At 33.2% G+C, this 11,099-nt stretch overlaps 2 protein-coding genes across 3 annotated transcripts; both read right to left on the bottom strand.

Moving 5' to 3' along the window:
- Positions 1-624: 624 nt before the first annotated feature.
- Positions 625-2,681, bottom strand: LOC105792409 (high-affinity nitrate transporter 2.1). The gene is made up of 3 exons (XM_012620989.2): positions 1,797-2,681; positions 1,577-1,692; positions 625-1,476 (listed from the first exon to the last, which is right to left on the bottom strand). The coding sequence occupies exons 1-3, from the start codon at positions 2,604-2,606 to the stop codon at positions 810-812; spliced, it is 1,593 nt and encodes a 530-aa protein (XP_012476443.1). The 5' UTR covers positions 2,607-2,681; the 3' UTR covers positions 625-809.
- Positions 2,682-7,113: 4,432 nt separating this feature from the next.
- LOC105792406 (SNF1-related protein kinase regulatory subunit beta-3) lies at positions 7,114-10,139 on the bottom strand. Of its 2 annotated transcripts, XM_052620334.1 has the most exons (6): positions 9,983-10,139; positions 9,803-9,907; positions 9,475-9,603; positions 8,476-8,527; positions 7,848-7,926; positions 7,114-7,770 (listed from the first exon to the last, which is right to left on the bottom strand). In XM_052620334.1, exons 5-6 carry the CDS (start codon positions 7,872-7,874, stop codon positions 7,444-7,446), a joined length of 354 nt encoding a protein of 117 aa, XP_052476294.1. In that variant the 5' UTR covers positions 7,875-7,926; positions 8,476-8,527; positions 9,475-9,603; positions 9,803-9,907; positions 9,983-10,139; the 3' UTR covers positions 7,114-7,443. The 2 variants fall into 2 exon arrangements, with proteins under 2 accessions (XP_052476294.1, XP_012476439.1); XM_012620985.2 differs by lacking the exon at positions 8,476-8,527 and having other exon boundaries at positions 9,983-10,138.
- Positions 10,140-11,099: the final 960 nt, after the last annotated feature.

Below are 11,099 nucleotides of genomic sequence, written 5' to 3'. Positions count from 1 at the left end.
CGTGAAGATGTGCAAACAAGTTGCAATCTTCTAATCAAAAGGAAACCTTTTATTGAATGCAATTTTTGTAATATAATGTTAAAAAGGTTTCCCAAGCCACAAGCAAAGATTTTTTATTTGTTTCAACTTTTGGGAGCTAGCTTAGATATCATAATGCTTCCAAGGCCTGTCATACTAATTCCGAACATCACTTTTTTGCTGATGCAATCTACCAATTTAATCTATTCAAATCTATATTATTACACACATCTTTAAAATATTCTCATTACATCATTAAACTATCAATATTATATTAATTAAAATTTTTAATTATTAAATTTGTTAATTTAATCATTAAATTACATATCAAATTTTATGTAGCATACTTTAAAATAAAATTTTTGAAAAGTACAACGTTACTGTTTAAGTTTTAAAAGTAAAATAAGATTTTACATCTCATTTAACGGTTAAATTAATGATTTTAGTAATATTGGAAGGATGTAACCTTGATAGTTTGAAGATGTAATTAAAATGATTTAAAGTGTGGGAACCCATTTAGAATCAAAGTTAGGATTTAATTCAAGTTAGGTTTTACAATCAAAGACAGTTGGAATATAAACTATTTTAATATCCGGAGATCTTACATTGAAAATTCAAACAATTCCGATTTTGATTAGCTTCTTCATTGCCAACATCAACATTTGGAATCTTTTTTTTTTGTTTCGGATATTATAATATCTGGTTCCAGTTTCATCTAAGGCTTGCGTTAAAAAAGTGAAGACCTTCTTCTTATTCAACAAGAAAAAAGAAAAACACTTATTATAATTTACTTAAACATGGGAAGGGGTTGTATTAGGCGGGGTTGGTGCTGAGGCCACGCGCTTTCCACGTTCCGACCGGCTGTTCTCGGCGAACTTGAGACTCGCCGAGTGCATACCCTTTTTCTTTTCGTCCTCATTCCACTCCGAAGAGTAGTAATGTTCTTCGGTGGATTTGACGACATCTTTGGTTGGTGGGAAGAACATGCTGCCCCATTGAGGGAAATGCACCAATGTCACTGGAAGAGTGCAAGCCACTATCATGGCTCCCATCCATGAAAGACCAGATGCGGTCGAAAATCTCGATGTTGAGAAGAAAATTAATTGTGTCAATCCGGACCCGAAGTTCCCACCGGCACCGGTTAGACCCGAAATGATTCCCAAGGATCGTCGTGAAATGAAGGGGATGATGCCGAACGTGGCGCCGCATGCGGCTTGAGCTCCGATGGAGAAGAGGATCATTGCCAGGACAGCAATGGGAAGAGAATTGGCACGGCCTAGCCAGATACAGAAGACACCTCCTAAAGTTTGTAAGATCCATAGAACCCAAAGCCTGCCTCTCATGCCAAATAATTGGGCTGCTTTGTCAGAAGCGTAACCACCAAAGGGACGAGCAACAAGGTTTGCCATGCCAAAGGTGGCGGCAATTATCCCTGCTGTGTGTAGTTTGAGATTAAACCTGTTCATTGACATTGTAGTCGATTAATTTTACTCTTATTGTTTGATTTTTTTCTGTAAAGATATATGCATATATATTGTAGTTGTAGTATTTGACTTACCTGTCGTAAAAGTATTCAGCAATGACATTATCAGTTGACAATTCAACTCCCATGGAGTAGCCATAGAGAAGAACAAAGATCCAGGTCCTGTAATTTGTGACGGCATACCATAGCACCTGAAATGAAAGCATACTATTCTTTAGCAAAGAATTGACATGATGAAAATTGGCTTTATTTGGAAATATATATATATATATATATATATAATAATTAAACTTACTTTGCCGAATTTATCTTTTGCAACATCACCCTTCTTTTGCAGACTACTAAGGTTTCCATCAGGCAAGTCCTGGCCAAGTGTTAAGACCAAGATCCCCATGATGATATGAAGGCATCCAGGAATGAAGAAAGCGATTCTCCAGGCAGTGAATGGTGTAGATCCAAGTCGTCGAATGATATCATAAACTAAGGGCATCAAAAGCTGAGTTGCACCTCCTCCCATGTTACCCCATCCCGCTGCTGTTCCATTGACCAGCCCTATAATCTTGCTGTTAAACATTGTGCTCATCCAGTATTGGCAGGACACGAATGTAGCAAGGGAGAATCCGATCATAAACCGAACTGCGATATAACCTCCGCTGTCCGAAACAAACGACATGCAAAAGACGGTTGGAGCCGATAACATGATCAAAAAGGCGCAACCGTAACGAGGTCCCAAAAGGTCACAAACGGCGCCCATTACTAGCCTTGAAAATATACTTCCCGAAACAGAAGCAACGCCAGCATTCCCAATATCTTGTTTCTTTAAGTTTAGATTGTCACGGATGATGGGGACAAGGGGTGCTGCAGCAAAAGTGGAGACGAAGCAAGTGAAGAAGGAGATCCAGGACAAGTGAAAAGTCCTCATGTGGGGATTAGCAAAAGAGAAAAGCTTGAACACTTTAGCTTTGTGCTCAGAATCCACTGGTAAGTCGAATTTAGCTGTTGTATCAGTTGGAACCATAGGTGAAGCTACTGATAATGCAAAAGTTGGTTCTCTTCCAGTAACTCCATGCATGGAGCTTCCTGGGGATCCCTCAATGTCACTCATTTTCTTCTTCTTTTTTCTAGGGAAAGTCTTGAAAAGAAAGCTGGTTCTGCTTCGTGGAATTGTTGTTTGGATTAAAGGAAACGTGGGTGGTATTTATACATGATTGGCGTTGACATTTTAGGAGCTGTTTAAAGAGCTAATGGAGATTCCCAACAGTTAAGAATCCTCTTCGCCGCATCAGCAATAGAAAAGTCTCGTCGTATATGGCAAAGGATCAATTAGACAAGTATTAAGAGCTAACCAGTTGCTTAATTAATCAACAATAATCAATGATGATTACATCATTTTTCAAGTTGTTATATGGTGGAGAGAACATTATAATTAACATTCACCCTGGAAGAGATGGAGTGCGTTGGAGTGAAAGGGCAAAGTTGCTACATAGAATACAAATTGATTAAGATGTGGTTTCGTCATTTGTGGTCCTGCTGAAATTTAAACTAGTAAACTGGGAAGATTCTGACCTTAACATAAGGAATTTATCATAATTTTGTATATATGGTTTAAAGCAAGAATCTGAGTACTTTTGATTCTGTAATTTTTAATTTCTTTTCATAGATATTTGAATATAAACACAGAGATATTTTTGGTTAAAATATATTTATCAACTGAATGATGGTTTGCTGAATACAGGAAGAAAATGAAATTCATGGTAGTCATAAAACCTTTTGACTTCCAAAATATCTTGCCATAGGAGTATTTTTTGATAGAGGTTCTTAAATATATATAATAAGCTAAAATTTTGGTTTAAATTTATTTGTTAAATAAAACTGGGTAAAGATTTGAAATTAAAGAAATTTAGGGTTTCATAATTCTTACTTAACTCATATTACGAAATACTCAATTGGTTTATCAAATTCATCATGTTCATTTTACCAACTTAAATCATTGTTTTATATTGAGATTTGGTAATATTTTTTTTACTCGACGTTTCATTGATTTCTTATTTGCTTTTTATTCCACCTGTTAACAACTCCACAACCATCACACTTCCTTCAAAATATCAATCTACAACTTATTGCTAATAATTCTAGTCTTTGACTTCTACTTTTCTTTTCTTTTCTTTTTTCTTTTTCTCCTTGAGATTATATATATATATTACTCAAGATTAACCGGTTTTATCTTTGTTTTGTTATGTAATAATTTTTTATTTAATAATCTCATTATAGGTTCTGATCATATCTGTTTTTTTTGATACAATACTTCGAACTACCCATAGTTCCTCCCCAACTCATAAATAGGAAGATAATACATCTCAGCCCATTCAAACCCACGTCCTACTGCATTGGCAACAATGCCCATGCCAATCGAGCTAAGACTCAATCGGCTGTTATATAATAATTTTTAAGAGATAACATTTTAAGTGTATTTAATTTTAAAAATTGTAACCTTTTACACGGTATTTTGAGGTCTCAACATAAGATTCCCCCATTTGGATATCAAATATTCCATTAATAATGCAACACTTCAGATGACTTCGTCCTTATTTTTAATGACTTTGATTCATTTTACCTAAATCAAAATGAATACGTAATAAAAACTAATGAATCAAATTCTCTAATTCTTTGATATTTCTTCAAATAGCATTTCAACTATATTTATTTATTATTATAAATTAAGAAAAATAATATTTAATTTATTCTATTACTTTTATAATAATCTACTTTTTTAATTATTTTGATCAAATTTACCCTTAAACCATAATAAATAACATGTTTTAGGGATCAAAAGTAGTCTCAATTCCAATTTATTTATTTGAGAGAAGATACATGAAATTAATTTGCTAGAAAATGAAATTATTTATATGTATATTAAGAATAATTTAATAAAATATATTTCTAAATAATTTTATATTCTATTCAGGTATTAATACAATCTTACAATTAGAGATCAAATTTAAGGGATGACGCTAAGCAAACCAAGTTGTTTCCCAGAACAAGTGGAAGTAGAGGCTTACCTCATAGTCTCCCGAGGGAACATATTTGTTTATGATTATTTGACCAAAGGGAGAGAAGCCCGGCAGATCCTACATAAATATGTTTGACCAAGTTATAATTAGGTAAATAAATTCTCAAAACAGGAACAATAATGCTTTAATCCAAATGTGAAAGGATACATGTCCAACACTACTTGACCTAGCTTCCCAATGAAGTAGCTTTATGTAACCCTGCCAAGCTTCTGCAAAATTCAACGCCTTGCCATTTGCATATCAAATCATTTGAACAAAATTTTTATTTCAATCTCCGAAGTCAAATCATTTGCTATTAAGGGAAATATAATGACAAAAAGGAAGTTGAAAAATGTTTCTTCGTTTTAAAAAAAGCCCACAATCTCATACTTGTGCTTAGGTCAACTGGTTTTTGTAATTTCTTTTGCTCTTAATATTGCATCAACTGGAGTTTTCTTTTCTCCTCATGGTTTATCGATGCAGACAGAAAGTCTATGATATAGCTCATTGTTTACCCTTTCACAGGCTCTGAGAGTTTGTTTGGGGAGTATTATTTTATGACTTAGTTTTTGTTTGCATCTTTCTTTAAGAACTAGTGTTTAATAATATTCCACAATAGGGCTTCTAGCAGTTGAAATTAGAGGGTATAAATTTAATATATATATATATATATATAAATAAATAAATAAACACATTTGAGACACTGTGCTGATCATGGCTTAATAGGATAAGATGGAAGATATTAATGTGGCGTTTATATTAATAAAAGCTCCATTAATAGATGTTTAATTGAAGAGTGTGAGATTGCTTTGTAGGAAATGGATAAAGGTTGCTAGATTTTATGTCTATCCATATATTAATACACATTATTGGAAAAGATTTAATAAATCCGAAATTTTCCTACAAGTTTTTAGATAAATGAAGGTTTTATGGGCTAAAATTTTATGTGGAATTCGGTATTGGTATCCACAACTCCTTTATTACTCCATCGAATTAAGTTTGTGTTACAAACATTTAGCTACAAGCAAGGATGATTGGAACATCCTCTTTAAACCAAGACCATGGATTATAGCCGCATTAAAGGAAAACAAAAGAATCCGGGTTTAATGATGTAATTTCATCAATTAGCTAGGCATTGCAAGTAAGGTGTTGATGATGAGAATCCAGCTCAAGTTTATGTCGAGGAGCCACAAAGTATGAGGTATATGATTCATATAATAACATCACGCAGAGATGTCATTTGACTTATGCATTTCCCAAATAATATACATGTGGGAACATTGTTTGGTTTTAGTACACCAAGTACATCTCAAATGCATATCGTCAACTAACAAATAAATATATTTTGACCAAACGATTGCCGGTTGTCACTTGATTGTGGTTTAGTAATGACATAATTGAGCTTATCACAATTTGGGGCCACCATTAACTTCGGTGATTTTTATCTATTTTTGACGAGTACAATTTGTGTTTAGAATACAAGCCAAAAGAGCCATTTTGGATCAATACTATTTCTAATTTAAAAGCTAGTTTGTATTATATTTCATAAATTTAGAATCAATGTTATCTTTTTCCATTCCCAATAGGAGAATGACAAATCAGAATTTTCTTCCTGAAAAAATTCAAATCTAACTAAAAATGTTGAAAATCAGGAAGAAAATTCTGATTTGTTATTCTCTTATTGGGAAAGGATAGGAATGACACGAAATCACAGTTGCATATAATCATTTCACTATCTTTTAGGATTTTATTATATTTAATATTTTATATTATTTCTATAGAGGTAAGTTGGAATACAACTCTTCTTTTAGAGTTTATGTTTTCGGATTCAATAAAATTTTGGCATTATTTTTTAGCTAATTTTAATACAACTATGAGATTTGAAAATACTTCATTTGATTACTATTTGAATAATATGATGAAAAACTTATTTATTACATAAGAAAATAAAAGATAGTTAGTACAAATATAAAGTTGAAATTAGAAAGATGAGCAACGAGTCTTGTAAAAATAATACATTTTTCAAAATAAGTCATGAGAGTGGCTAAATATTACTAATCAAATTAGTTTATTGCTAACTCATACACCAAAACATGTGTAAAAAGACATATTTGTAAGGAAAGTGTTGGGTATTTAGAATAGTATAGCAAATTGATTTGTAATTGCTTTCTAATAATCATAATTGTTTTTTATTCTAATAATTACAACAATGTCTTTAAAACATAAAGCGAAGTTGTTGAATTATTTTTACAATTAATTTACTGGTGGTTTGAAATTGTTATTCAATCTGTGATGAATTTCGACATCTAAAGATGAAAATACTGAAAATCTCATCTTGAGTTTATTCTAAATTATTTCGAAATATTACTCTTTCTATTTATTATTTTTGTAATAACTTAATTCCTTTTTATTTTTTACGTCGGACTGAAAAATCTTGGGCAAGACTTCACCCACGACAGCTCTGGTCATCAAGTATTTTACTTTTCTTTTATTCAATCTCCATAAGATCCGGTCTCAGTACATTTAAATTGGTGAATTCGACAACTATGGCACGCATGCCCATCAAAATGAATGATCCCTTTGATTAAATGCCCCACAAATACAAGAGCTTTTAGTACCTTACTTAGGCAGCTAACAAGCTCACAACACCACACATACCAGTCTAAAAGAATAAAGAGAGCTTTATATATATATATATATATATATGTAGAACAACTCTAAATGTAATCGATAAGTGTTGACTTAAGGTTCAATGGAAAACCTCCAAGCCATCAACTGCTCCGAAACCAATAAATACTTCTTTCTGCTATTTCTGTATTCGAATCTATTGCAACTAATTGCATCACAAAGGCAAACAACCAACCCAATCAAGGTCTACTCTTGATTCATGCATTAAGTATTGCTACTTCCCCTTCTTGGAACTGGTTTGTATAGCACAACAGTAACATATTTTGCACGAAAGCGTTGAGTGAACCCAAGTGCCACCACAGATCTTGGTGGTTCTCGGTTTTCAATGTAAAGATGATTTAGAATCACGTTTTCAGGCAAGGGAAGATTCCCGGATGTGTTCACGCTAGCAGGGTACCTAAGCAAGGTACGATGCAGGTGAGGAGGGACAACTGGTGGGTCACGTGCTTCATCTTCGTTCCCAGGGTATACATTATTATAACTTGAATCTGGTGATCTTGGCACTTCAAACCCCATGACAGTTGCTTCATCCTGTACAAAACACTGCATGTTCAAAACTATGCAATTTTTTTAATGGTCTAGAGAATCACCAAGACTCAATGACTTACTTTATCTTCACCGTATTGGTTGTTCATACTGAGAGATGACACCAGAGGGTAACTCGCCTAAATCATAACACAAGTAACCCTGAAACAAAGCCAATGTTCCTACTCTAAGTATTTCAAAGTCTAACAAAGCAACAGGTAAAATTAACAACTGAAGAAATATACACACACTTGGGATTTGACAAAGAAAAAACAATCATTAAACCATAATTCAACAAAGCCCCATTCAAAACTAGAACAAGCCATACTAGAACATTACTGTCTAGACGAAACTTTGCCACAGGCCAATTAAGCCCCATCGCTTTGCAGACAATAATATATAAAAGATGAGGCAGCTCTTCTGCCTTAATTTCATCTAGTCCAAGTACAGGACACAGATAGTGCATGATCTGATAACCACAATTAGCATTGATGGATTCTTAAACAAGTGCCATAACATCTAAATTTGAGAATCCAGTATTCTACGAGCACCAATCAGCCTAGGTTTCCTTCTTCATGAAGAAGAAAGATTACTAGTAGTTAAGCCAGGCCATAAATGAAGACATGAGTCGAACCACACATCAATAGAACACTCAACAAATGACCTACTATGAATAACAAGTGCAGAAGACAGCAAACTAAGCTGGACAACCTTGTAAAAGAATGGAGCAGGTGAACTCAGATGACAGCTGCAAAACATATTGCTGAGAAAATGGAAAACAAAAACAAGGCATAGTTCATTAAGACCAGCAGAAATGAGATAAGCACACTAGTTCCAACTTTGTAACAACATGGGGGAAGGAGGGAGGAGGATGAATCGTATCTGGCAGATAGATATAAAAATCAAGTATCTTAAATTTTCTGATAAATTCAAAGAAAAAAACGTTTAGAAAGTATGAGTAAAGCATCTTTTGCTTGCCCACAGGTCAATAACAAGGGTAACACTCGCACAGAAGAATCTTGTTTTTCAGTAAAATGTTCGTATAACTGACATTCAGATGTTTTTTACAGGGCCAAGTTAACACTCACCAGCAAACTAATACCTCAATTCCTACAGGTAGATCCCTGTCTATCAATCGATGCCTTGTCTTTATGCAGAAAAGATGTGCCTATAAGGTCTTCTAAAGTGGAAATGTTCCACAAAATGGCACAAATAACTCTACGTACATTTCAAAGATCTTTCTTTTACCAATAAATAAAACCGTCTCACGTAAAAACATTAGAAAAAATTGTTGTTTGTGAGGGAAGAACTCTGTGATAAACCGAAGGATCGTGCAATTCTATACTGAAGATTTAATTTATCACAAAGGTCAGGTGAGGCTATTGTGTCAAACAGCCAAAAACCCTCAGTCCTATTCAATTCCATAACATAATGGGCAATAAAACCCCCAGAATTCTGCTGAAATTCATTTCTAAACGTGGTCTTACTCACTCTTTTAGGGATTCTCTAGCCAAATGCCCCTAACTACGCTAGAATTCATTACAATATCCAATCTTTATAACAAGAGTGACCATAACATAGAGCATATAAAATATCTTCAAAGCACACAATGCAAAGCTAAAAAGAATAAACAAAATCCTTGCAGAAATTACAGACCAACTCTAAGAGCAATATAAAAGCCAGGGGAATTATTTGTTAACTAACACTGACCCGATTTGATAGCGGCCCAATCGCCTTCAATCACCAGAACTCCAGCTTTCAACACCCAAGTTTTTCCTTAAAAAAAACCAAACTTTAACCCAAAATAATTGAATATTTTTCCACTGTCATCCAGCTTAGCTGCAAAAATAAAAGCAAACCCAGATCAAATTAAATGCAGCAGGTTAAAATCTTAGCCCTCAAATAAAAACATTTCAAACCCCAAGGATTCACTGGAAACCTGAGCTAAAAACTTGAAGAAAGAGAAATAGAAAGCAACCGACGTTGGAAAATTAAGAGACAAAAAGAAATTTAATACAAAGAAGGATTTGTGGCTTACCCTATGAAGAAGAAAAATTTCCAGAATAAAGTAAAGGGGGTAAAAATAGGCAACAGTTGGAGAAGAAGCCAAAATAAGAGTGGTAGGGGAATCCGCCACAAGAGTCTGCTATGAAAAATATGTTTGATTAAAAACATCAACGATAATATACTAAATAAATGAAAAGAATAATTAATTAACCTTTTTAATTTAGAGGCTATGCCATCTCAACAAAATATAAGAAGTTAAAAAGGAGAAATTTTTTTGAGGCAGAAACAAAAATACAAAATTCAGGGCCGAGCTTTTGCCTGACGAGACACGACCATGCACCATTACTATTACTTTGTTTTACTTTCATAAATTTTTGCTTCCTAATTGCCCCTCTCTTCTCAAAATAACCAAATTTCTTTTAATAAAAATTTATAAAGGATAAACTACATATTTCGAAAAAAAATTCATTTATGGATTTCTTTTGGGTAAACAATTAAAATAGTTATTTTTGTTTACCTCAACTTGTATTTTAGTTATTTATATTTAAAATGTTACATTTTAGTTACTTATATTATCAAATTGTAACATTTTAGTCACTGAGCCGTTAATCGCGGTTAACGGTGTAACAGTAAACTGATATGGCATGTTAAATCATCATTTCAAACAAAATTTTAGATTAATTTATACAAATCGATCCTCATATTTTTTTCATTTTATGTAATTTAAATTTTTTTCTTTTATGTTCTTTTAACCTTCTTTTTTTTCTTTACTTTCCATTTTCTTATTCTAATAGTCCTACCCGAACCAGCAACAACAACTACTTAAAAGATCATAGAACTTCCATTAAAACCCCATTTACAGACAGTTTACCAACATATCAATTTCATGCGACCCCATACAAGGCCTTCCACTCACACTCTATTTTTCTTATGCCTTATAATATCCTTATTCTTTAAAATTTTCAACATCTAGAGTTATAGAACTTACAGGAGATTGAAACATTCATTGATTAAACCAAAAATCTTAGTTTTTGGTCTTAACGAAGAAGAATAAATTGTTTATGTTTAGGAAGAAGAACCAGAACGTAGAATAGATGGAAAGAAAGATTATCTGAAATGTTCCCTACCAAAATCAAGAAAAATACAAAAAGGAAATTTGAATACAGATATTGTTTGACTAGTAAAGTCTATTCAGTTGACTCTTAACCAATCTCATTACAAGACCCGCTTGCACAATGTTTGAGCAAATCAAGCGTATCATACCCCTGGCAGTAATTCGTATGTGGCGTGGTCTTAAAGACACTTTATTCTCCTACAACTTTCTCTTA

Source organism: Gossypium raimondii, chromosome 8, assembly GCF_025698545.1.
Source record: "Gossypium raimondii isolate GPD5lz chromosome 8, ASM2569854v1, whole genome shotgun sequence".
Classification (NCBI taxonomy): domain Eukaryota; kingdom Viridiplantae; phylum Streptophyta; class Magnoliopsida; order Malvales; family Malvaceae; genus Gossypium; species Gossypium raimondii.
This window is presented reverse-complemented; position numbering and strand designations above follow the sequence as displayed.